This window comes from Stigmatopora argus, chromosome 23, assembly GCF_051989625.1.
Source record: "Stigmatopora argus isolate UIUO_Sarg chromosome 23, RoL_Sarg_1.0, whole genome shotgun sequence".
Lineage (NCBI taxonomy): Eukaryota > Metazoa > Chordata > Actinopteri > Syngnathiformes > Syngnathidae > Stigmatopora > Stigmatopora argus.
In genome coordinates this window covers 3,915,001-3,939,899 of record NC_135409.1, presented here as the reverse complement: position 1 = coordinate 3,939,899, position 24,899 = coordinate 3,915,001, and the positions used below count along the sequence as shown (strand labels likewise).

Sequence of the window (24,899 nt, the reverse complement as noted above, 5' to 3'; positions counted from 1 at the left end):
TTACAAGTGTAATCTATTGGTTCGTCAGGTGCTGCTTGTTTTGGCAGAAACCTCATTGATTAAATGGTTTCTGCCGGATCGGTTTGGAGCAAAATTAAACACCCAAAGTATGTCGACGACTTGGCGTAAACACTCACACATTTTTTTTTTGCCAGGAGGTAAATGTAATAGCTTGCTCGGTTGGAATCGGGTCACATGGGTTGATGCTAACAAGGTTGTAAGAATGATCTGCAAATGCGTCGCCGGAAAATGATAAGAGGAAATTCCGAGTCGCATATGCCGCGATTTGATCACAAATGAGAGCCGGCTGTACTTACGACAGTCCTTCCATTTTATCCCACAATTTGATAGGAGCCCTCAGCTGAGGCAATTTTGCTCAGCCGAGCCTCTATTGTGATAAACCTTCTGATTACTCATTACTTTAGAGCCATACTCACAATTTAAAAGTCAAAATACATGAAATTTTGTAGTCATTTTGTCACTTTTAAAGTACAAAAAGTCTCTGAATTCCTTTGACAACGTTGGTACGCTGTTGCTAATCAATGAATATCAATGAGTTCAATGAGTATCAATGAAATCAATGACACAGTCCCGACGTGACGTTCCTATTGGTGCGTTCGGGACTCGGCTCTCTCACCACTGATTTCCATATTTTAGCTCAGAGCCATATGCACCCATCATAAGAGCCACATGTGGCTTCCGAGCCATAGGTTCCCTACCCCTGGGCTAAACTATTATTGTAACGATGACGATAAATTCAGAGAGATTCTTTCATTTTGCCAATCACTCTTTTTTTCGATGAAGACAAAATAAGTACAAAGTCATTCAAGCAACAACAAAAATTTCCATCCAGAGGTCTGAATATCAGTCATGCTGATTTCCCACTTGATAAATTTCAATGTCAACAATAGGAATGAGCTAGTATTATTTTCACAGCATAATTGAAGCTTTCCATTGGCTGAACGTGTCCGCAGGTGCTGTCGGTGCCTCACCGACGATTGGTCTGCTGCAGTCGACTCTTTGAGGTGACGGACGTCAACAAGGCCCAAAAGCAGGCGGCGCACCAGAGAGAAGTGTTTCTCTTCAACGATCTCATTGTGGTAACTTAAGAGAAAAAGAAAAAAAACACACACATTTGGCTTCCATTCCAGCTTGAGATTTGACGCGGCGAATGACAGCTTCAACCTCCCCCTGGCGTCGAATGTACGAGTTAAAGCTTCTCATAGTATTGTGACAACTCCTTTAATTCAGACATCTCTGCCTGTTCCTTGTAATAAAAAGGCAGTAGAGATATGTCCCCCAATGCAGAGAAGCCTGAAGGTTCCGCAGTGTGGAAAAAAAGGGGTTTGAATCAAATCAAAGACATTGTGTCGGGCATAATTATTATTCTCATTAGGAGGGACGTCGTGGGTTATCGTTTCAAAGTTGCTCGGCAGCCACCATTATACAAAATGCTGATCTCACACAAAGGCGAGGACGAAAGCGTTGTCCTTTTAATTGGTGGCTGCCGGGGAAAAAGGTTAAAATGCACAATTTGGGTGAAATGTTTGATAGTTTTCATGAAAATTTCCCAGTCAGATGAATCTCATGAGACGTTTGCTGCTCATACCGCTGAAAAGTGTGAGAAATGTCGTAATGATTGTTTTTGATCGGTGGGAGGAAAAGCTATCGTTGGTGGTGTCGCTGCATAACAAAGTTATAAGTGAGCAACGCATGGTTGAATTGCTTTTTTTCGTGTCATCCGTAGATATTAAAGCTTTGTCCAAAGAAGAAGAGTTCGGCAGCTTACACTTTCTGCAAAGCCCTCGGCCTTCTCGGCATGCACTTCCACTTGTTTGAGAATGAATGTGAGTCACCCATTTTTGAGCTTGCTTCCCTTTCCTTGAAGTTTTCTTTGAATTTGAGCATTTTTGCCCATCAGACTACCCTCACGGCATTACCATCCTGTCGCCGTTTGGCTCCGACAAAAAGCAGGTGCTCAACTTCTGCGCGCAAAGTGCCGAAGAGCTTCTCAAATTTGTGGAAGACCTGAAGGAGTCCATAGCCGAAGTGTCGGAAATGGAGCAGATACGCATTGAGTGTAAGAATTTTTTTTTCCAGGACTTAAAGCTGCTATGAAATAAAATTAAAAAGTAGGTTAGGTTAGGTTAGAACTTTATTTCATCCCGTATTCTGGATTTTTTTGGGTTGCAGTAGCAAGACAGACATAAGACACATAAGACATTGTAGACCTAGGTAAGAAACTGGAGCCACACACAGGAAGTCCACAGGGTGGGGACCTTCTGCAGACTGAGACTGAGGTTACCGCACAGTCCCTCAGTAGTCTGGAGGTTTTAAAGATCATCTTCCTTGCCTAGATCCTCCTAAGCTGTCCTAACTTGATAATAATTGTGGACTATAGAAAAAAAAGGAAATGCTTGATCACTAAATTAGATCTTGGTCTGAGTCTTCCTTTCCCAGCGCCATTGGCCCTGCCCAATAAATTAAAAAAAAATCACCAAACAGATGTTACCCCCAGGATAAGCAACATTTTTTTTCTGACCTGTAGATGTTCTAGTCTGTCCTCTTAACAATCGTTAACTAGCTAGCACACTACTAGAAAGCTAGGACGTGATTAACAATTCTGGTTGTGATGTCACAACCAAAATTGCTAAAAAAATAAGTTGTGTGTTCCCTGATGCATTGTTTTTGGTGGATAAACTATCAAATAGTTTTTAAAAAGCCAGATTTGAGAGCCAGTTTTTTTCTGCATGTAAAGTTACATTAGTGCAGCCATTTTATTGATTTATTTTTTATCCATATGTCATGTCATGATAACGGATGGTGTACTCAGCCTTGACACCTTTAAATCGTAAAGTCTCCTGAGACATTGATGGCACAATGGCATACAAAATATTACATCGTCACCTTGATTAGCGCCGACGCGCAATCATTATCCATTGTGGCATTTAATTAAGCGATAAAGAGTTGCGGGGCGATCGTACGCGTTGGAGGTCGTTGTAAAAACGCCGCCGTGATGATGAGGAAGGTGCCGCCGCGTGACGTCGCTCGCTTTCTTTGCAGGGGAGCTGGAGAAGCAACAGGGGGCCAAAACGCACTGCATCAACAATGGCACTCAACTGGAGTTGCGGGAAAAACACGGCGACACTTCGGGTCGGTAATCTGAAAACATTGTGCCCATTAATACAGGGGTATTGATTGAACAATGCGGCCGCAGGAAATCAGGAAGCGGAGGAAAGAAGCGGACAAAACGCCGTCGAGGTGAGTGCTTAAGGACGAGGCCCCGAGCCCCATGCCAGGTAAGTGCACAAGGTAGCGTAGTGAGGCGTAAACAGGATCAATATACAGATATACCAGCAGGGGATGCGTCCGAGAGAAAGGAACAACACCACAAATCCATTTGGATTGGCTTTTTCCCTTCTCATCTGGACTACGTTACCCAAGAGGCTTTGCCGCTACAGGATGACCTTTTCCAGTCTCGCTTCTCTGCGGCAGAGCGCCACCCGGAGGAATTGGGTCCACGGGTAGCCTGCCGTTGACATTGAGCACTCAGCTTGGTCTCCCTGGTGGCTTCATCTGATGTTTGATATTTATTGGAAACTTGTCATTTCAATGACCAAGACATTGGAGACATCATTGTGGAAGGTCGTCTTCTTCCTGCGCTTTGCGGTAAATGTCAGCGGCTGGTGGGAAAGCCTGTCAGAGCGCATTCGTCCAGGAGAGGAGAGGAAGGGTAGTCGGGTGGTGGAGGGGTTGGGGGGATGGTTTAGTCGCCGCAGTGCAGCTCTCCAGTCTCCATCCCTTCATCCCTTCACAATCAGATGTGATCGTGCAAAGTCACAAAACAGCCATGATGATGATGATGGGATGAGACAGCAAAGTGGCGGAAAAAAGAGCACGTCAACCCTTAAGTTGAAGAGTCCATTTAGAGCAGAGTCTGCTGATAAGTAGCGGCCTTCCACCTTTGATGTGATTGAGCATGACCGCCGATCACTTAGATCTGACAAGGAGCCACCATAGCCTTGTGAGTTTGTTAAATATTAGTCCATTTCTTGAACAACCGTGATAGTGGAAAATCTGGGACACCCAAATGCAAATCTTGGACTTGCGATTGACTGATATTACAGTACGGCCTCAACTATTTTGAATGCTGGAAGATTGGCAGAACTGACTAGGGAATAGGCATCTGTTTTGAAACTGAATATTTTTTCACAGTGGAACTGAATAGTCCCTGCAAATTATTAGCGGTTGGAGCCTCGCTAACAAGGAAAAATCACAAGGAACAGAGTAGAATAGAACAGATGCAATGTGACTCGTGCATCGTGCCTTGTTGGTTGTTCAACGTCTTGTGTGCCTTCCCTCCTCTTCTACCAACCGTTCATGTTCTGGCCCCTTTACCCGATTCCTTTTCCCGAGTATCCTCGTGTTCGCTGCCCGCCCCTTCCCGACCCCCTCATTGGCGCCACAAAGTGGTTTGGAAGGGTGATACAGGTGCCCTCAGTGTCCCCTTTGGAACCACCGGGCTCACCTCCCCATCCCTCACGCTCAGTTCCCATCAGTGTTCCTCAAAGGACTGCACCAAACCCCCCACGTCTTTGCGTGTGTATGTGTAATGACTTCACTAGCACCTTCACCCCCACCCCTAAAAAAAAATGGAATAAAGAGGGCTTGACGGACGGTAGCGGAGGAACCAGCTTGATAACGTTTGATGCTGTTCTCTTGGCTGTTTTCTAAACTAGGTGTCAATTCACAACAGGCTTCAGACGTACCAGCTCAGCAGCAGTCCCGAGAGCGTGGGGCTTCTTAACCCCGGGGGGGAGCCGCTCTTCCGCCCGGGGCAGGCCGCCTCGCCCCAAGCCCCGAGCGCCCCGAGCGCCCCGGTCCGCTGGTCGCACCCTCAGCCCGCCGCCAGCGTGGCCGACCTTCGGCCCGAAGCGCTCATCCAGTGTCAGAGGATCGTCAAGGTCATCATGCTGGACAACGGCGGCCACGCCCGCGTGGAGGCCTTCCTCAGCCACGCCCCCGCACACGCCCACACCCTCCCTTACCCGCACTACCACCCGCATCACTACCACCAGCATTACCAGATGAGCCAATCGGCCACGTCCACGCCGCTGCGCTCGCCCGGCTCCTCGCAAAGCGTCGCCGAAGGTGGCCACCGGCCCCCTCTGCCTCCGCCCCCTCCACCGTACAACCACCCGCACCAGTACATCCCCCCGGAAGCGGGCCTCGGTCTGCATCGGACCCCTAGCGGCTCTCGGAGCATGGTGTAAATAGAAATCATTTCGCGAACCCCACTCTTTAACGGTACAAACTGTACATACGGATGAAAAATATCATCAGATGAATTAAGAGAGCACTTCTTTAATTATATTTATGCTTAGATTTTAAAAATACAGCCAGGCAATCTGGTGAATAGATAACGCTTGACTTTTCAAAAGCAATTGAACACCTTTATAGGAATCAAAAAGCGGAAATACCCTCACCCATGACTCGTGCCAAAAAGCAAGTGTTGTTAAAAATGGCGAAAAGAAGCACTTCCAAACTTTACTCTCCATGGATGGACGGACATTTGCTCCCACGCTGACTTTTTTTTTCTCTTTTTGCTGCTTGAGGAAGTGAGCTGCTTCTATTTAATACAGACTTGCGAAGTGAGATGCACTGTGGCCGCCATGTTTTCCTCCGAAGTTGAGGAAAATGACGCTTCTTTGCTTTTTCAGGGAATCTCGAATTTCCTCCTTTATTTTTTTAAGCTCTGTGCGTATTTGCCACCCATTTTCCGTGTTTGTCTGATCATATCTGCTTATCTATCGCAGGACATTTATCCTCCTAAAGGAAGAAATACAATGAATAAACAACAGCTACCAGGGCCGACAAATGCTGATAATACTAGCCGGGCCCTTATCTGATTAATTGTCCCCAAGCGTGGATTGTAAATATCACATTTTAAAAGGGACAAGCGACCTCTTAATAAGATGACCTTCACTCCGAAAGGGGTCCGCCGATGCCCCAATTCTCATCTTTTATGCATTAAAAAGACCATGACCCTAAGTGAGCTTTAGTTTCCACTGAGCTGACAACATTTGTTGCCTCGACAAACCTGAGCTTATTTTTCCCCCAATTTTTTGGCATGTTCTCACCAGCGTATGTTTTGGTGCATGATTGAATTAAGTTTGATCACATGAATGGGAAATACATTTTCTTAACCAAAAAAACAACTAAATATTGGATTTTGGCCCCATTCAAAACGGAGATGGACATTTTAATAACATTTCAGGTCTTTTTGTCCCCTCCGTGGTTGGCATATTTTCTTGGGAGATGCTTTCTACGTGTGTGCGTGTATGGAGTGTTACCATGGCAACCAATGTAGCATTTAGGACAGGAAACTGACCAAAGGGCTCTCCCATAAATACAAGTGCACTGATCCATGAATGACCTGATTACAACATATTGGGGAGTTCACATTTAATGTTAAAAAAAAAATCATCCAAGCTAAATAGGAATTGAGGCATCACTTCCCACGTTTGAATTCCTCTTGAAATGTCTTTGCAGTATATCATGCTATTAAATATCATTCCAGTCCAGCCATGTTTCTAAAGTGTGATTTTTGAAGGTTTTATACAGCATTAATTGATATTTACATTCATTCATTTTCCGTTCCACTTATCTTTACAAGGCATATTCAATTAAAATGACATTTTAAACATTCAAATACCGCAGGAAACTTGAAGTCACGATGTTTTTCGTTTTGAATTAAAATATTTTCTGGTCAGGTTATATGATTTGAAAGAATTTAAAAGAGTTAATGACCAGTAGACGTCCAATCCGTTTGAGCTGGGAGGGGTGGCTGCAAATGAAGGATTGTTCAATAAAGATTCCTTCATTCATTTTAGCCGATAGTCTAACCTGCATAATAAAAAGATAATTTGCTAAAATATATTTACATGGCTACCAGTAAATGTTATACGTTGCTACTTTACATCTTTCCATAAGACAATAATAATGTTGTATTTATATGTGTATCATAATGTAATGTTTATATACACGGCCTGGAATTCCTGTTTTGAATAGTCAAATGTTTGAATAAGGTGCTACATCCAAGTTTCAAATGTCACTAAATCTGTCCCAATGTGATTTATTATTTTAGGGAAGAGGAAAAAAAGGGGGCTAGACCCGGGCTTCACCAACATTCCCAGTGTTCGTGAAAACGTCGTGACCCGCTGGTTTGTCTTCCTGCAGCGCCGTCGTCATCCTCTTCCAGCGCTAAAGGTCGCAAAAGAACAATATTTTTTTGTTATCGTTAACTCTGCGTCATTTCCGAGTAGGGCAAGTAAAGGGGCAGGGGGTGAAGGCGGACCTCCTCGATGCTCCCCGGCGTGATGTACAGCAAGTAGACGACGTAGCCCGGGATCAGCACCATGGAGGACAAGGCCATGAACCAGCCAATGGTTTGACCCCACACAGGGTAAACGTACTTGCCCAGAGTAAGGGGTTTCATCTCCACAGCGCTGAAGGTAAACACGCCCTGATATTCGAGACGCATTACACAACGGGGAAAAAAAGTAGAATGATTCCCCCTAATCACTTCTCACAAAGGAGGATTGAGGCCAATTTGATTGAGTGACAACACGGCAGCGAAAGCTTAGCGTCACAAAGGTCGAGTCAATAAAATCATTTCTCGCCCGCCTACCAGGCAGATGAGCGGGGTGAAAAACTTCCAGCAGAGCTTCCACCAAACGCAGGGCCGGTAGCCGATCATGTCCTCGATGTCTTTGTAGAACCTCTCGGCTCCTGCGGCGGGCGGCAGATCGTTCCGTCGTCAGGGCGGTCGAGGTCGAGCGTCGAAACTCACCTACCGTAGAGCCAGGCGATGGAGACAGTCTCGAAGAAGACGAGGTAGAGGAGGCACATTCCGCTAGCCGAGTAGTAATCGAACAGCTTGAAAACGTACAGGCCGCCCTGTGGGAAACACGTGGCAAATTCAGCCCGCACATGGATGGCTATTTGGTGTAATTCAGGGGTCGGGAACCTTTTTGACGAAGAGAGCCATAAACAATTCATATTTTCTAACGTTATTCCTTGAGAGCCATACTCCGAATTTAAAAGTCAAAATACATGTAAATGGGTGTCTTTTATTTTAGTCATTTCACCAGTTTTAAAGTGGAAAAAAACGGAATAGTTTTGACAACATTCTTACGCAGTTGCTAACCAATGAGAGTATGCATTCTAGATAATGCAAAAAAATGAAGATTAAAGCAGCACTGGACGTACTATCTGAGCTCTATCACCAACGGTTTCCATATTTTAGCTCACAGGTTAGCGAAGAGCCAGATGCACCCATCGAAAGAGCCACATGTGGCTCCCGAGCCATAGGTTCCCTACCCCTGGTGTAATCCTTCTACCTGTGTGATGTTGGAGAACCCGATGATGAAGGACACGAAGCAAACGATCAGGATGAACACCTTCTTTCGCTTTCTTAGGAATAAGGGATACTCGTCCATCAGAGCCGTGATGAAACCTTCCACTGTGCAGAACTGTTCGGATACAACAGAAATCAGGGGCGGAGCTTAGGGGGGTGATGTGGATGGAATCAGGCCTGGGCCTCAGATTGGCAAAAAGGTTGAGCAATCGGAGAGTCTGAAACAAACTCCCCTGAGTGTGTGTGTGTGTGTGTGTGTTCAGTATTCATAGTAGAAGAATTACTACATACCTGGCTGTCCAAGCCTAACATCATTAGCATGGAGAAGAAGAGGATGGCCCATAGAGACGACATGGGAAGCTGCGTGACCGCCTGAGGGTACGCCAAAAATGCCAGGCCGGGACCTGTCATTTTTCGTAAACGATGTGTTTTTACCATTCTGCCCCACGCAAGTCCGACAAATCAAACAAACACCTGAAGCGGCCAGCTCCTGAACGGGCCTCTTGGTGATGTACGACATGAAACCCACAATGGAGAAGATGACGAAGCCGGCAAACATGCTGGTGAAGGAATTGATGCAACACACGATGATGGAGTCCCTGAAACGAAAAAAACGGATGAAAAGAATTTGGTTAGCGGATAATCAGGTTGCGATGTGGCCATACTTGTAGACGTCGTTATTGTAGCTGTTGTAGCTCCCCAGTGCGATGAGTGAGCCAAGACCCAGGCCGTAGGAGAAGAAGATTTGAGTGGCGGCGTCCAGCCATACCTGAAACGTGTCCTCAAATATTCCAAAAACAGTTTACGTGAAAGCGCAGCATCAAAATTGGGTTTTTAACACCTCTGAGCTGATGAGCTTCTTGAAGTCCGGGGTGATGTAGAAACGGATGCCGTCGATGGCTCCAGGTAGGGTGACCCCTCGGAAGAAAAGGATGAAGAGCATGAAGTAAGGATAGGTAGCGGAGAAATACACCACCTGATTTGAGCAAAAAAAGGACATTTGCAGCTCTTTTAGCTCAGTCTGAAATCCATCTCCTATCTCTTCCCCATCGTTTGGTTCTAATTAACATCTGGCAAAGGTTGCTCCAACTTTTACTCAGTGCTAAAATTGATTTTTTCTTATCTACTCCGGGTCGTCAACGTTAATCCTCCAACGAGAAATGACGAAAACCCCCAGCCAAATAATTTTCACTGGCTCTTGTCAATCACTTTGAAAGATTGTACAAGATAAACCTGACCTTTCCCGTCCACTCCACTCCCTTCCATATTGAAAAGTAGACCAGGATCCAGGCGAGCGCTAGGGTGCCCACCAGGGGCCAGCGAATCTCCCCGGGCTCCTCCAGACCACTGGACAGCTGGTGCATGTTGCGCCTGCAAACCACAAAAGGCGACGTTACGGTCACTCACTTCTCGGTAAGGTAGCGCAAAGGTCATTGGACTGACTCCCAAAACTCTGTGACCGCGCTGGTCAGGTTGGTGGTGTCCTTCAGGCTGTAGTTGCAGAAACACTTGTCCGTGTTCCAGGGATTGTCGCAGTTTTGCCAAGGCAGCTCCTTGAATAGCAAAGGCGGGAAATTATCAATCGGGCAACAAAAGCTTTGGGGAACATCTCATTTCCAACGTACCGAACCAAAAGAGTTGAACAAGTAGTAGAGAGCCCAGGCTATGATGATGATATAGTAGATGTTGAGCCAAAAGGACAGAACCACTGCGGCCAAACCCACACCTGCAGACCCCCGAAACAAAATCAATCTGCACGGAGTCCATATCCTAAATAAACTTGAGTATTCTCTATGGAATATTCCATTCACTGTCTTTACCCTTCATCATTGGCAACAGCTTCCACACTCCCAGACCTCCCACTGAAGTAAACTGTCCTAGCGATGTCTCCAGTAGGAAGAGTGGTATCCCAGCAAACACCAGAGTCAGGAAATATGGTATCAAGAAAGCTCCTTGATAGGAATCAGAAGTTCAGGAGTTCAAAATTGGGGGATTTGGATCCCTGATGCCAGATCTTACCTCCACCGTTTTTGCCACACAAATACGGGAACCTCCAGACGTTCCCCAAGCCGATGGCGTACCCCACGCACGAGAGTAGAAAGTCAAACTTTCCCTTCCAGCTGCCTCGGTCTGGGGGCTCCTCTTTTGGCTTCTTTTGGTCCACGGGGGGGACGGCCTGCTCCATTTCTTCAAAGGGAACCGCTTGCTTGATGTCACTTGGGGCGTTGAAGACCACCGTACTCTGCCCGGTCTTGCCCACGGCAGGATCGCCACTGAGAGAGCAGATCCTTAGGACTCGCGAGACCTTCTCGCTGAATTTTGGTTCTTTGGTGAACAGATTCAAACACCTTGTGTGCCTGGGAGAAGCCACATTTCCACGTTTGTTTGTTTGTTTTTTTATTTCTGCATGTTGGTGTAGAAAAGTGTTCATCAGACCATTGCTGTCAATGACGTGAAGCATTAGAAGAAAATGCTAATCTCGGTCACTAACTCGATAGACTAACTGCAATATCCTGTGTTCCATGTGTGGATGATATCATACAAAGTGGAAGTTGGCACGCAGAGAGGAAAACGTTTGCGGGTGATTGATTGGCCTAGAAAATTCACATTGCCGCGTTTCATTTGATCACTGCACTCGGCGTTCAATTTATTCCAATGTGCACTCAAAGCTGCGATATTTAAAGGTGCGTGCTGATTGATGCTCACCAAAAGCTTTGCGCATTGGTGCAGACGATCCGCGCTTGAAATTTAGATGACTTTTTAATGCGGAAGAAGAGTCGGACTGAAATGTCTATTCAATTTGGATCAAAGCCCCTGCATTCTTACGTAAAATGACTTATCACCATCAAATAAAGCAGATTTCGAGTTGCTGCCATTAAAAAAAAAAAAAAAAAGATGACTACCACATCCCAATGAAACCCATCTTTTGTCTCTTTCCACTTGACGGGTGCCTACCTGCAAGATGTTCTCCTCATTAACCTCTCCGATACAAAGGGCAACGAAGAAATTGTCGCTCAGCCCTGGGAAGGTTGTTGGATGCCCGAGAAGACCACTCCGGCATTCCTCGCTCGCTCTTTCTGCCGTGTCGGCGCGGCGCTTCTCGTCCTTGTTAGCCTGGGCTATCGAGTGCTCGCTAATAAAGTTCGACCTGTGTGCCTGCTTTGATTACAGCTCAGTGCCTAGGCCCCCGGGGGCCATGTGGGACACGCCGATCACATTGCTTTGTGCACGTTTTACACTCACCAGTGTGGTTGCCATGGTTTTCCCAGATAGGAAAAGGCCCTCATCTGGTGTCGAGTTTGGGGAAATGAAGGAATCAGACCGTCGAGGTCAACACTGAGTGTTGGGGCAAACCGAGGTGAAGGTCGGTGTGGTTTGTTCTTTTGTTCTCGTTTTCACGGCAATGTGAAGGTGAAATGTGTTGGAATTAGTTCTCCCTTGGTTCATTCTCAATTTTCAATCTGGACAATTCCGTGGGTGCGTTTCGAGAAGTTGTTTTGATGGGAACCTGTTAAATGCATTGAGCTTGAATAGACATTGGAAAGGAAGACGATGAACGTTCCTGAATTCTTGTTCCAAAAAACATTTTTGAAAGCAGTGGAAGACGTGATTTTTGGATGCCGTGCCACGATTTAAGCAAAATCTGAGGCAAGAATTGAGAGAGTTGTGCATCTCCCGAATTCTACCGTATACTGGGAAATCCACATCATACCACTGTTTGTTTTCCTTAAACCCAACGGAATCATAAATCCGACATGTGACATGTCCGAGCGATGCCGACTGCACGCTGACTTAGAAAAACTCAGAAGTTACTGGTATCTCCAGGCAGTGCATTTGTGTTAATGGAGCTCTGTGTTAACTGCCCGTTGTTTATTCTACATGTCATGAAAGAAGTCCCAAAGTCTAAGGAGCAGTCGGCTGCCCCGCGGTCACGAATGTTCCTGGCCCCAATGCTGCTGAGAGACAACTGGGCGCCTGTGTGAAAATACATTTCGATTTAATGACATCACAAGACCGAAGCCGTCAGTCACTCTCACTTGAACTTTTGCTCATGTCTTGGGCAGCGGCATCTACACATTGCTAAATCAGAATGGAGCCGCATCGGCGTCACGTAAACACACCGACGCAAAACGGCTTTGACAGTTGCGAGTCGGGCGGCCATCTTGCTGCGAGACGTTGGCGATAATGTTAGGCTCCTCAATGGGATTTCGTTTCGTTATTTTAAAGTCCGTTCGTGAGAGTGCTCACTCTTCTGTTATAGAAATTGGACGTGAGACACCTTTTATATGCTTTGTATTATAAGACATGTTAATGTACCAGGAATGTGCTTATTATCCGTTATTTGCTATAGTGGAATTGTATTTATTTCTGTCCATTTTGTCATGTCAGAGGGATTTCTTAAATATAGCATGTACATGAATGATCTGGAAAAAAATGAGTGTATATATATTTATATATACATTATTATATACACATTTGTATATAAACGTGTATACATATATTAAATGAAAAATATCTATTAGAATAGAAGTGGGTTACTTTTATGTGCTGCATCTAACTCATCTATTTATGCCAAGACCCTCATTAAAAATAAAATTCTGGTCGCTAAGGCAACTAGCAATCCATCTTTCTTTTATCAGACACAAAAGGAGCACAAACATGTTCTAAATTTGAAGAGTTTGAAGTTTATACAATTGATCACGAACTGTACAAAATGCATTTGCATGAAGGTGTCGTACAGTCCAGCATGTGAACAAGCATGGGAGCACCAGGGATAATCGTCCCGCATCAATCGTCACATCATACACACACGAGCGCTCTCGGCGTCACGCCAAACATTGAGTGTGCGGCACTGATTGATTATGTCACAGATTTATAAACAATACACTATACACTGGTATCATGTTAAGGAAGTTAGAAAGCTTCTCACAGATAAAAGGTCTGTGACACTGTCAGCAAGAAGATAAAACATTGTTTACAATATGTACATGACACTGAAACACGATCATCTGCTACTACTTAATTGTGTAAAAAAAAGAGCGGTTCTCTTTTGAAGTCCTGCATCTCTGCAAAAACATTTTTTGCTGTTATCCCATTAAACGCCCGTGACTTCCATCGCCGCCATCTTGTCGTCATGTTCTCGCGCGCGGTCGGGTCTGTGGACGACTCTGCCGCACACCGTCAAGACGGGGTTGTGAGGCTTAGCTTGGCGTAGGTCGGAAGACGGCGTCGTCATGCTGCGGGGAGTCTGATTGGATGAGAAGAGAGGAACTGTGAATACCTATGGAGCACACCTACAGCGTACATTTACGGGTGGCGAGCACTCACCCTCCACAAAGTGATAAGGATGAACCCTGGGATGCAGATGAGCGGCGTGAGGATGAGCAAGGCCCCCACCGGCAAGGCCCACGTGCCCATTTGGTAGTCGTAAACCATGAACGAGTGCGTATTGACCAGGTCGTACAGCATGGTGACCTGAAATTAATCGGACAATCATATGCGACGCTGACACGGGGAAGCGTACGGGGAAAAAACACTCACCACGCAAAGGAGTGGCGTGATGAACAACCAGCAGTACTTGATCACCACGGACGGCCGGTAGCCGATCATGTCCTCGATGTTGTCCAGGAAACGATCGGCGCCTGCGATGGTTTCAAATGAGTCCGTTTGCTAATTCGTTCCCCGCCGCTGACGGCGACAGATGTTCAATCTGTCCGGACTGGGAGGGCTGTCAGCGATCGTCGAGGAGGTCGCCTACCGTACACCCAGCCGATGACGATGCTCTCAAAGCAGCCGATGATGAGCAGACTCGTGGTACTTGGTCCGAAGCTGTCAATCAGGTGGAAGAGCATGATCCCTCCCTTTAAAATAGAAACGAAACAGTATTGGCGAACCTAGGGCTCACAAGCTATATACGGCTCTTCTGATGGCCTCAAGCGCAGTCATCATCATTGTTTATTTTTGTTAATTTAGATTTTTATTCCCTTGTGAATGTATACACTCATTGATACTCAGTGATTAGCAACAGCGTAACAATGTTGTTCAAATGCAAGTGCAATTTTTGTCTACTTTCAGTGTTGAAATGACAAAAAAGCACACATTTTCCTGTATTTTGACTTTTAAATTCTGAGTATGGCTCTCAAGGAATAACATTTAAACATATGATTTGTTTCTGGTTCTCTCTGTCAAAATGGTTCCTGACCCCTGATGTATACGATCCTCTAAATCGGTTTTTGTTCCAACCGATCCAGCACACCGGTTAACCAATGAGGTTTCTGCTAAAACAAGCAGCACCTGACTGCGATCAACTGATTGCACCAGATTGCTGAAAAGATGTCATCCCGTTGAGTTGCAAAGAAATCCTGCACCCTCTGCGGCCTTTTGCGGAGTCGTTTGGAGACCACTGCTCTAAATGCATTTATAAAATTATCTACAATACTACAGTAATCTTTTGAGAAAGACGTACTGGTTTTCAAAATTCTTCGCACCTCTGTGAAAATTCCAGTTCAAAAAACATTTCACACAAAAACCACACATTGCAACGAGTTGTAACTTTCTTTTTCAGCCCCGCCCCCTTCTACACACCTCAGTGATAAGTGGCAGGCCCAACAGAAAGCAGACCCCGGCAATCACCAGAACCAGGATCTCCCGAGCGTAGCGCTTCCTCAGCTGTCGGGGGAACAAGTCCACCACGGACGTCGCGAGGCTTTCCACGCACAAAAACTGTCAGGTGAAAACAGCGACGCTTTTTATTGGGGTCTTCACAGAGTGAGTGACTTGACTTACCTGAGTGTCCAAACCCAGAAAGAGCATCATGAGGAAGAAGAGAACGGTCCAAAAAGTGGAACCGGGCAGCATCGAGAGGGCTTTGGGGTAGATGATAAAGGCCAAATTCGGACCTGCAGAAAGCCAGATTTGTTTTGCATCAGCGCCAATAGCAACAAATGCGAACAATTGAACCCACCGCTCTGAACGATGTCATCGATCCCCACGTCCAAACTGAGTGCCATGAAGCCCAAGACGGAAAAGACCACAAAACCGCAGAAGATGCTTGTCACGCTGTTCAGAAGACAGAGTGCCACGCAGTCCCTGTTCCAGGGGACATACCCGTGAGCAATCGTATAACTTGAAACGTGGTGGTAGCGCCTGTACTTTTGTACCTGTAGCAATTGTTGTTGTACTTGTTGTAGCTTCCAAGAGACGTTAAAACTCCCTGGCAGACTGCGTAGGAGAAAAACACCTGAGTGCCGGCGTCCAGCCAAACCTAGAGAAGGCGTAACGATAAAAGACGTGACGTTATCAGAAGGTTTGCCTCCATTTTACTACACTTCAAGTTATCCGTTTCAGCCTTCTGAGGCCTTCAACCTCCTCTTTGAATCCTGGAACACATGTTCCTATTGTGTTCAAGCATGCCATTCGTCCACCAGTGTACAGAGCGTTATTCCCCTCTGGGGGGTTAGGCATTTAGTAGTAATGACATACTTGGGGCTTGGGGGGGCCTCAAGGCGCTTGACAAATCCCAGATCACTTTCTCTGTTTATTTTCTTGTTGGGGAAGAAAGCTTGGGAGCGGAAATGAGGCAGGAGGACAAAAGCAGGACACGTTTTAGGGGACCCAATGAGGGGCTTTAAGTGATTGGCGGCCACTGGCTGTAATGGTCGTCCAATCTTTTTGAACTCCGAAAAGCTGGCACATGTCAATCCTTGTCCATAGAAAGAACAGAACTGGCGTTTTGAGACTGGGTTAAGCGCACACAACAACATTTTATGTATTTGTTTGTTAACACACACAACAAGAGAAGTGCATTTCCCACCATTTTCTATCAAATGTTACTTTGTCAACGTGTGTGTGTGTGTGTGTGTGTGTGTGTGTGTGTGTGTGTGTGTGTGTGTGTGTATGTGTGTGTGTGTGTGTCTTACATTTGCATTAGCCAGACGGTTGAAATCAGGCAAGAGATAGAATTTTAATCCCTCGCCAGCACCGGGCAGCGACACCCCTCGGAAAAAGAGGATGATGAGTAGCAGGTACGGGATGCTCGCTGTTAAGTACACCACCTGCAAAATAGCGCGTCAAATATTCCGATTTTTTTCCCGCGATATTTTAAGCAGCATATGAGAAGAAATATACGCAAGCGGGAAGCGTAATAATGAAAATATCAATTCCTAACCTTGCCCATGTATTTAATCCCCTTCCAAATGCAGAAGTAGCATACGACCCAGGCCAGAAGAAGACACAGGGCCAGGTCCCAGTGCACCTTGCCAAGTGACATGGACTCGGACATCCTCAACACGCGATTGCTTTGCGAAGCACACAAATGGAACACGCTGTCAATAAATCAATCAATTCATGGTACATTGTATAACACATGAAAGCGGCGATAAATGGAGCCAGATGTTGACTAAATCATTGAAACATGTAGAAGAACCAGCACAGGCTTCCAATGCTTTGGTAGAGCAGCTGGATCACATCAAAATATTTCCTACTCGGGGCCCCTTCGCCTCTCTCATCCATGTTTACAGTCAATGTAGCGTGAAAACAAAAACAAAAACAGGTGTGGTGGGTGCGAGTGCTTTTCTCCTCACGTCCAGAATTCCTCCTCGGCCGATTTGACCATCAGGAAAGTTTCGTTCAGGGATCTGCGGAGATACAGTGGAATCGGGATTCAACAACGTAAAATCACAATCCCGTTTTTTCTCATGCGTGCCAAGCATTTAATGTGTCATACATGGGATTGCTTTACATGCTGGATAGAAATCTACCCAAATATGTAAATTGGTGCAGATCCAAGTGATCACGTAAGGCCTGCTACAAATTTATGACCATTGTTCTTTGGTGCTGATCCAAGTCAGAAAAGTTTGGCTACCTTTCTTCCCTTTTTGTTTATCTTGGAATTCTCCCCCGCAGAATCCTGATACTTAAGCCGTAAGAGGAGGCCAGAGAAGGAACGATCCACGGTTGACAACTTACATTTCGCTCAAGTTGTGGAAGTAATCGTAGGTGCTCATGTTGTTGAGGAAGGACCAGTTGGCGTCAGGGTGGAACGCATGCGGGTTAGCGTACTGGCTCAATCGGTCGTGACAATAATCTGCGGGGAGGGTAGAGGAGCGAGTGGAAGGTCGTTTTTGACTTGGATGTAAAGATTGCGATGTTCTAGGGGTCCTAGCTTTAATGGAAGGCAGATGTTCCTCACCGGTGTTCCACCAGTTTTCGCACGTGGACCACGGCAGCGGGCTCTGGAAGGAGCTGAATAGGTAGAAGAGTATCCACGCCAGGACCACGATGTAATAGATGTTCTGGTAGATGACAATGATGAGCGAGGCCACCCCCACGCCTACAATATACACACAAACTAATGTTGGGCACATGTTTTTGAAAAGAAGAATGATCCTTCCTTGTTGACAAAGACTCTTTTAATGAGTGTGTTTGTCCCGAGGGCCACAAATGTTTGCCATGACAACTGCACATTACGTTTCTGAATTTATTCAACAAATCACAGCCTTGTTGTGCGTAAAACTCACCCTGGAACATGGGGCAAATCTTCCTCCAGGCGGTGACAGTGCTCTGACCGGTATACTGACCTAGCGCCGTCTCCAGGAAGAAGATGGGAATACCGCCGAAGACCAGGAATAGGAAGTATGGAATGAGGAAGACTCCTGGGGGAAATTCAACAGATGTTGCACGCATTGACTGCCATCCATGGCGATGGACGTCCAATCAAATACCGGCTAGGAAGCCGAGCATTTTAAATTTGACATGCAATACAACCACATGGCTTGTGAAATTTCAATAGGCGTGAGAAGATATTTTGTTTTTTATTGGGTAGAATCAGACATCTTGAAGTGATTTGGGTGAACAATTGGGATCAGCGTTCCCCCCCCAACTCCTACGCACGTACTCGCGCAGACGGTCCTCACCTCCACCATTCTTGAAGCACAGATAAGGGAACCGCCACACGTTTCCCAGGCTGATGATCACTCCCGTCATAGAGAACAAAAACTCATACTTATTGGCCCATTCGCCCCTACTTGTTCCCCCTCCATCTGTGTCTAATTTGTTTGGATCAGACTGTCTGGTGGGACCCCCTCCGGTTATTTCTCCAGTCATGTTGCCTTGATTCTGTTGTTCACAAATAACAAAGCTCTCAATAACTTCTGCACTCATGATTTTCTTGTGTTTTATCCATATTTCCAGAGTTAATATTGCTTTTGGAAGCACTACAATTGCTGTATAATTAAAAAAAACTAAAAAAAACAATTATCCAGCCAAAAGGCAATTAACAGTATATGAAATCAGATATAAGGAGTGTGTTCTAATGGTGAGAAATAAGACGTGAAACTTACCAGTTTGCAGTGGACCCTGGCTGGAAGCCTTCACGAGTGAAGGAGTGGGCAAAAGCTAAGAGTGGGAAATGTCTTATGAAATGGGGTGTGTTGTTGGAGGATGTGCAAATCTGGGGGGAGGAAAAAGAGAGACGGGGAGAAAGTCAATGCATGGCTAAGACAAGGAGGAATTGTGCTGGTTGGAATGCATGAAATTATGTTTTGTGCATCATTAAAGTAAAAAGAGGAGAAAATATATTAGTGCAGCGCATTATATGATATGATATGTGCTATACTACACACTGCCAAGAGTAGTAAGTTGCATTTTTTTCGTTTATTTAATATCAATCTGGGCAAAATTACACACACAAAGGCACTAATTATCTTCTCGTGATTTGTGATTTCAAGCTTTTGAGGCCTGAGAGAAAATTAATTCTCAAAGCCTCTTTTTTTGCCGGATGTAATCCGAAACCAAAGTTGGTGAAGCATGGGTGACGGAGCATTGTAAGGACATTTTCTGGGGGATGTTGCGAGGATTAAAAACAACCGAAAATAGGCTGTTGTTCATTTTCGTACACATATTCTTTAGATAAAGACCAAAAATTTCTTTTAATCAAAGCTAACCAAAATATTGGTTTAGAATGACTCGCAAAAAACATTTCTGTACACGTTTTGAGTATATAAAGTGGAGAGAATGTGGAGTCATAATCATATAAAGCACCCAAGTCGAAAGATTTGAAAGCGAAAATAATTTAAATGCTAAAAAAATTAATGTGTTTTTTTAGCATTTAATTTTTTTTAAACATCAATGTGGGCAGCCCAGTGGAGCGAGTGGTTAGCGTGTCGGCCTCACAGCTCTAGGGTCCTCGGTTCAAATCCAGGTCACGTCCATCTGTGTGGAGTTTGCATCTTCTCCTCGAGCCTGTGTGGGTTTCCTCTGGGTACTCCGGTTTCCTCCCACATTCCAAAAACATGCATGGTAGGCTGATTGGACACTAAATTACCCCTAGGTATGGTTGTGAGTGTGAATGGTTGTCCTTTGTCTCCTTGTGCCCTGTGATTGGCTGGCCACTGATTCAGGGTGTCCCCTACCTCTGGCCTGGAGACAGCTGGGATTGGCTCCAGCACCCCCTGCGACCCTAATGAGGATAAAGCGGTTCAGAAAATGAGGTGAGATGAGAAAAAATGTTTTTTTTTCTACTGTCAATATTCTTAGGTCTGATTTTGCTCCACAAGGGAGCAGCATAGCGCGATGTGTGCTTTTAGCCTGTAGTTGATCACTAGACAAAGAAGAAGAAGAACGTGGAGGTTGAAAACAGCAGATTTTATCCTTTTATCCTTCGGATATCCTCCAGGAAGCTAAATGGCCCGACTAGACCCCATCAAACCCCACGCTGGTCCACCGACGCCTCAGTAGCAGACGGTGTGTTCTTGTGACATTCGTATATCGATTGACATCATGCTGGCCACCAGAATCGCCGAGGATGAGTCTCAGTCTCCTGACGTGGAGGAAATGGACACCCTAGAGCCCAACTGGTACTGGTTCTACCTGGCCGAATGTGGGGTGTGGCACATGTTTGAGGTATGATAGAGGTCAACGCGTGGATCACACTTCCTTTGCCTCTCTCATAATGCTAGTGTATGGGCATACTAGGGATGTTTCGATCGCGTGCGATTGATACATTTCAGGAAATGTATTATGGGTGCAAAAAAAAAATAACTGCGGACGTTCGCGTTTTCGTGGTAAAATGAGCGGATGCTCAAAATAGTTGTCCGTTTAAACCAAGCATTACGGTAATTCCATTCAAAACAGAAGTGGCGAAGAAATGGTGACTTCTTTGTGTTCGCCTTTAAACCCTCAAAAATACCCTCAACAGTCAAAAAACAGCACCGTATAGCTCATAATTTCAAAATGTAATAAAGTAGCTCAATTAAAAAACACACATTTAACTACACTACTAAATTATTTAACTATTTTTTTTCTCCAAGATGGTGCCGTCACGCGGCAGCCAGTGGCAGTAGCTCTGTCCACTCTTATTTGTTTTTTTGTGTTTTACAGCCTTTCTATCTTTTTTTATATTACATTTGAATATTTCTTAATACATTCCTTTTTACTTTACTTTGTACTTTTTACTTTAATGTTTTTACAACTTTGTTTGTTCTGTTAGCCTGGCTTCTTTCTGCTACTTCTTTTTTGGAACCATTCAGCTCATTCCGCTCATTTGACCACGAAAATGCGAACGTCCGCTGGCTTGACTGCAGTAATGGATGCAAAATTACTAGTTTATGAATGTGATGCATTTTTTTGTATTCTCAACCGTGCCTTTGTGTGATGGCAGATGGACCTGAGCGCCGACTGCTCCGTGACCAGCGCTCAAATCGAGCAGTGTTACAACCGGAACCAGCGCGGCGTCATGGAGTTCTACACGGCCAAGTACACGTACCGCCTCAACTTCTCGGGTACGACGGTTGACCGGACGTGTCAATCGAGCCCGCCCGTCGCTCATGTTTCATATCTCGGTAGTCATGAGACAGGTCAACCTGACGACGGGGGAGCAGCGGCCAATCAAGCGCTCCCTCCACTCGGCGACCGGTTTCAGGTCAGAACGGCGCTCTGCCTCGCGCCACGACGTGCTCCTGTCAGGTCTTTAACCCCGGCTTTATCTTCAGGTTCATTTGCGACAACCTGGCCTTGCCTGTGCCCTGTCACTGGGAGAGGATTAACACCGATGAGCCCTTTCAGGTACATATTTGTGTATCGTGCCGCTCTTTTGTGGTTGAGAAATGCACAGAAAAGGGAGCGGCACAATGTCCGCGGAGGTCCACACAGGCTATCCCTCCCGTGCAACAGCTCGTCCTGTTGGGCAGAGACACCAATGAGTTTAAAGAAGTGACCAGGCTGTATGAACGGACCATGGATCGACCCATCAAGGCCATCCAGAGGATCCAAAACTTGGACTTGTGGGAGTTTTTCTGCAGGTCGGTGAACTTGTGGGAGACTCCGTGTACCGTCTTTTTATTTTATTTTTTTCCTCCCCTTCTTCATGCTTGTGTCTACATGGCGTTTCCAAAGGAAGAAAACGCAGCTGAGGAAAGTGAAGCGCGCTCTGGATATTGAGGAGCGCATGCTTTTCCACGGCACGGGCCGCAACAACATCCAGGCCATATGCATGTTCAACTTTGACTGGCGGCTCACGGGAAGCAACGGGGGCGTCTACGGCAAAGGTACGCACGCTCGCGCCGCGTGGGACGATTCCAAGGACGACGTTTCTGCCTCCTCAGGCAGCTACTTTGCCCGGGACGCCAAGTATTCCAGCAAGTTCTGTCACAACACGAGCAAGCACAACAGCAACCTGCAGCGCCACGGGCTGGCGCCGGCCATCTTCGCCAGCGAGCCGCCCTACAAGAGCATGTTCTTAGCCAGGGTGCTGGTGGGCGAATACACTCTAGGCCAGCCGCAATACTGCCGCCCGCCCTCCAAGGACACCAGCCTCACCAACTTCTTCGACAGCTGTGTGGACGACACGGCCAACCCCAAGATCTACGTGGTCTTCGACAGCTACCAGATCTACCCGGAGTACCTGATCGAGTTCTACTGACTTGGCGACGCCATCCCGTGCCGGTGTGGAGCGTGAATGATTTCAAGTGCCTTTGGTGAGGACCATGGTAGGACTGTGATATGTTGCACTCACACATGGGACACTGATGCAAAACGCAGAGAAGAGGGGAAAAACTGCAATGGAGCAAAACTCGCGAACCCTGGTGGCCGTTTTGCACTTTTACTGTATATTGACCCACCACATCTTAATGGTCTCTATGTACACGCTCTATGGAATGCCGCTTCTCCACGCGTCCATCGCTATTCATCTTGTTGAGATGTTCCATTTCTTTGTCTCTTCAGTGTTCAATGTTCCTGAGAGGAGGAAGAAGTAAAGTAATTCGCCACAAGGTGGTGTAATAGTCCAACGATGGTTTCAGAGAAACTTAGTCTATGTCTTCAAAAGTCTACTGTAAATTGCACATTGTGTGACAAAGAAACGTTTTTTTTCCCTTTGGAATTCTCAAGAGTGCAAATTATTATATCTGTGCGGATTTTGCGTGTGACAAACTTGAATTTTCCGGTTTATCCAAAAGTGATCACACTTGCTCTACAAGTGGAAGGTGTTACTCATAAAATGTTGATTTCCGTTTCATAATTAGGTATTGCTAACATACTTTTTCACCCATAAAATACTTAAATGCCAACCAAATGCGAATGCATAAAGGCCTAAAAATACTGACACCAGTAAATGATTGGTTGAATCTCCATATTATTCCAGTCAAATACTCAATTATGATGACAATGCGGCGTCAACCTGAAAACTGCATATTTGGCAGGCGTACAATGTATATACTATGGCTCCGGTGCCCTAAAAAATGATCAATTGGCCTCAAAAGTGCTTTACGGAAAGATAAATGATCCAGACCAAATGTTGCTCTTGTAGCCCACTGTGATGGAGAGGAGCATGGCGGAAATATTTCACCTTCCTGTTTGTGTGCATCACGTGAGGCAATAAAACTGGCAGGTGCTGCTCCTATTGCCCGCTGGGAATCCAAACCACATGTGAGGAGAAGCTTCTGAAGTTCCCGTACGAAGATTTCCTGGCAGACGCGTGGAGTTACAGTAAGTCATGAGACCATTCAATGTGTTCAAAGTGCAAGATTCACCAAAACCTTTGTTGGCAAACATCTTTATTCTGGACAAAAGGTTCCATTTTGCATATGAAACGCGAGATGTTCTCTCATTTAAATTGCACAAACATGAAAAACGTATTGTTTTCTACCACTAATGGATTTAGTGATATTTGTCTTTTATTTTTAAGATGGCTGACTGCCTGCTACAATGGTGAGAGAGCAGGTTCTGAGTTATTGCAAAACAAGGGCGTGACAATCTTTACTCTCGAGGGGCCATTTCTGTTTAAATAGAAAAAAAGATTTAATTACTGTCGCATAAAAAAACTGCAATTTCTTTGTATCACAGTCGCATGGTACGACGTATTCATTGGCTTTCACAAGTCAACATAATATTAATAAATTAACACATCATAACACGTGAAACAACACGTGTGCAAAGAGTTCTTACCGGCATATTGCCGATATTTTTTGTGGGCACAAAAGGCGTACAAGCTTTGGCACCACAGTTTTCTTCCAGTCGCAAATCAAATATTCAGTTCTTAGTTTCGCTCGTTGAGTCAAGTGTCAAGTTGGTCCATCCTGGTGGCGACCCCTTGCCTCTCCATGATGTTCCACAGCTTGCGCAGGTTCGAACGCGTGATGGCATCGTCGGGCTTGAGGCGCAGGGCTCGCAGGTAGTTGTCCTCGGCCTCCGTCAGCTTTCCGTTCAGGTGGAGGATGGCGCCGAGGTTCATGAGAGCCGCCGGGTACTGAAAAAAAAAAGCGGAAATTTGGCCAACGGAGCAACCCAAATTAGTTATTTTTGCAGCAACAAATTCAAATTAAACAAAAGTTAAACCTATTGGTCTACTTTTTTTCAGCATTGGTGCAGCAGTTACACTAGCAACAATTTCAAAACTTGGCCACTGCACTAGTTGGTATTAATGTTGGATTGTAGCAGTAATATTTATGCAAATTGAGAATTTTTTACAGCTTTTTTACAAGGTTTTAAAAGGAATCAAGCAGGCCGTCACTAGAAAGAAGAGTGATGCTAGCAAAGCGACAAATTCGCAAAACCCACACGGCTTCCTGTAAAAGTCAAAATCCCCAATCAAAAGCGAACACCGCTTTCGAAGTGACTGATTCGTGTCGCGTTTTCCGCAAACCTCGTACTCACGTCTGGTCGTAGGCCGGCCGCACGCTGGTACTGCCTCTCTGCTGCCTCGTTCAAAATAGCTTGTCTGAAAAGAACAACCCCGTCAACGCTCCATTGAGAACATCCTGGACAGACGTCGTGGGCACGAACCTGAGCATATGCGCCGCGCTGAAGACCACGTCGAACTCTGTGCTTTCCAACTCGGCGGCCCTCTCCGCCATCTCTGCGGCCTCGACGAGTCGTAACTGCTCCAGCAGGAACTGACCTGTGGGACAAAAACGACCAAGCCTCTGGGGATGATGTTTTGTGTCCAAAGTTATGATGAGTCTATCGCTTGCAGACATTCAGTCCA

At 45.7% G+C, this 24,899-nt stretch overlaps 5 protein-coding genes across 10 annotated transcripts in view; 2 read left to right on the top strand and 3 right to left on the bottom strand.

Moving 5' to 3' along the window:
• Nucleotides 1-6,584, top strand: part of iqsec3a (IQ motif and Sec7 domain ArfGEF 3a) — a 32,495-nt gene extending 25,911 nt beyond the window's left edge. For 2 of the 3 annotated variants that reach the window (XM_077593959.1, XM_077593960.1), the window contains 6 exons: nucleotides 975-1,100; nucleotides 1,748-1,847; nucleotides 1,922-2,080; nucleotides 3,064-3,153; nucleotides 3,218-3,261; nucleotides 4,740-6,584. In XM_077593959.1, the coding sequence (XP_077450085.1) occupies nucleotides 975-1,100; nucleotides 1,748-1,847; nucleotides 1,922-2,080; nucleotides 3,064-3,153; nucleotides 3,218-3,261; nucleotides 4,740-5,273 (1,053 nt within the window). In that variant the 3' untranslated portion in view covers nucleotides 5,274-6,584. The remainder of the gene's footprint in view (nucleotides 1-974; nucleotides 1,101-1,747; nucleotides 1,848-1,921; nucleotides 2,081-3,063; nucleotides 3,154-3,217; nucleotides 3,262-4,739) is intronic. The other variant, XM_077593961.1, reaches the window with a different exon arrangement.
• A 15-nt stretch (nucleotides 6,585-6,599) lies between these two features.
• On the bottom strand, nucleotides 6,600-11,533 carry LOC144068964 (sodium- and chloride-dependent GABA transporter 1-like). The gene is made up of 15 exons (XM_077593964.1): nucleotides 11,375-11,533; nucleotides 10,439-10,776; nucleotides 10,240-10,371; nucleotides 10,045-10,145; nucleotides 9,863-9,972; nucleotides 9,658-9,790; nucleotides 9,261-9,395; nucleotides 9,085-9,188; nucleotides 8,894-9,018; nucleotides 8,711-8,823; nucleotides 8,403-8,534; nucleotides 7,857-7,959; nucleotides 7,691-7,791; nucleotides 7,358-7,525; nucleotides 6,600-7,263 (listed from the first exon to the last, which is right to left on the bottom strand). The coding sequence occupies exons 1-15, from the start codon at nucleotides 11,392-11,394 to the stop codon at nucleotides 7,168-7,170; spliced, it is 1,911 nt and encodes a 636-aa protein (XP_077450090.1). The 5' UTR covers nucleotides 11,395-11,533; the 3' UTR covers nucleotides 6,600-7,167.
• A 1,548-nt stretch (nucleotides 11,534-13,081) lies between these two features.
• LOC144069019 (sodium- and chloride-dependent betaine transporter-like) lies at nucleotides 13,082-18,832 on the bottom strand. Its single transcript, XM_077594048.1, has 16 exons — nucleotides 18,760-18,832; nucleotides 18,334-18,535; nucleotides 17,938-18,072; nucleotides 17,610-17,750; nucleotides 17,387-17,504; nucleotides 17,002-17,055; nucleotides 16,587-16,716; nucleotides 16,339-16,473; nucleotides 15,580-15,683; nucleotides 15,384-15,508; nucleotides 15,206-15,318; nucleotides 15,005-15,142; nucleotides 14,178-14,280; nucleotides 13,961-14,061; nucleotides 13,748-13,894; nucleotides 13,082-13,667 (listed from the first exon to the last, which is right to left on the bottom strand). The coding sequence occupies exons 2-16, from the start codon at nucleotides 18,521-18,523 to the stop codon at nucleotides 13,515-13,517; spliced, it is 1,887 nt and encodes a 628-aa protein (XP_077450174.1). The 5' UTR covers nucleotides 18,524-18,535; nucleotides 18,760-18,832; the 3' UTR covers nucleotides 13,082-13,514.
• A 1,179-nt stretch (nucleotides 18,833-20,011) lies between these two features.
• On the top strand, nucleotides 20,012-22,796 carry LOC144068949 (protein mono-ADP-ribosyltransferase PARP11-like). Of its 4 annotated transcripts, none has more exons than XM_077593928.1 (7): nucleotides 20,012-20,320; nucleotides 21,078-21,198; nucleotides 21,263-21,338; nucleotides 21,409-21,481; nucleotides 21,569-21,717; nucleotides 21,812-21,963; nucleotides 22,021-22,796. In XM_077593928.1, the coding sequence occupies exons 1-7, from the start codon at nucleotides 20,198-20,200 to the stop codon at nucleotides 22,335-22,337; spliced, it is 1,011 nt and encodes a 336-aa protein (XP_077450054.1). In that variant the 5' UTR covers nucleotides 20,012-20,197; the 3' UTR covers nucleotides 22,338-22,796. The 4 variants fall into 4 exon arrangements, with proteins under 4 accessions (XP_077450054.1, XP_077450053.1, XP_077450055.1 ...); XM_077593929.1 differs by having other exon boundaries at nucleotides 20,013-20,320; nucleotides 21,590-21,717; XM_077593927.1 differs by having other exon boundaries at nucleotides 21,409-21,717.
• Nucleotides 22,797-23,458: 662 nt separating this feature from the next.
• LOC144069202 (protein O-mannosyl-transferase TMTC2-like) overlaps nucleotides 23,459-24,899 on the bottom strand; it is a 19,609-nt gene continuing 18,168 nt past the window's right edge. Inside the window, exons 10-12 of the mRNA XM_077594382.1 lie at nucleotides 24,698-24,812; nucleotides 24,569-24,632; nucleotides 23,459-24,161 (exon numbers count right to left, since the gene is read on the bottom strand). Coding sequence (XP_077450508.1) covers nucleotides 23,970-24,161; nucleotides 24,569-24,632; nucleotides 24,698-24,812 — 371 coding nt within the window. The 3' untranslated portion in view covers nucleotides 23,459-23,969. The remainder of the gene's footprint in view (nucleotides 24,162-24,568; nucleotides 24,633-24,697; nucleotides 24,813-24,899) is intronic.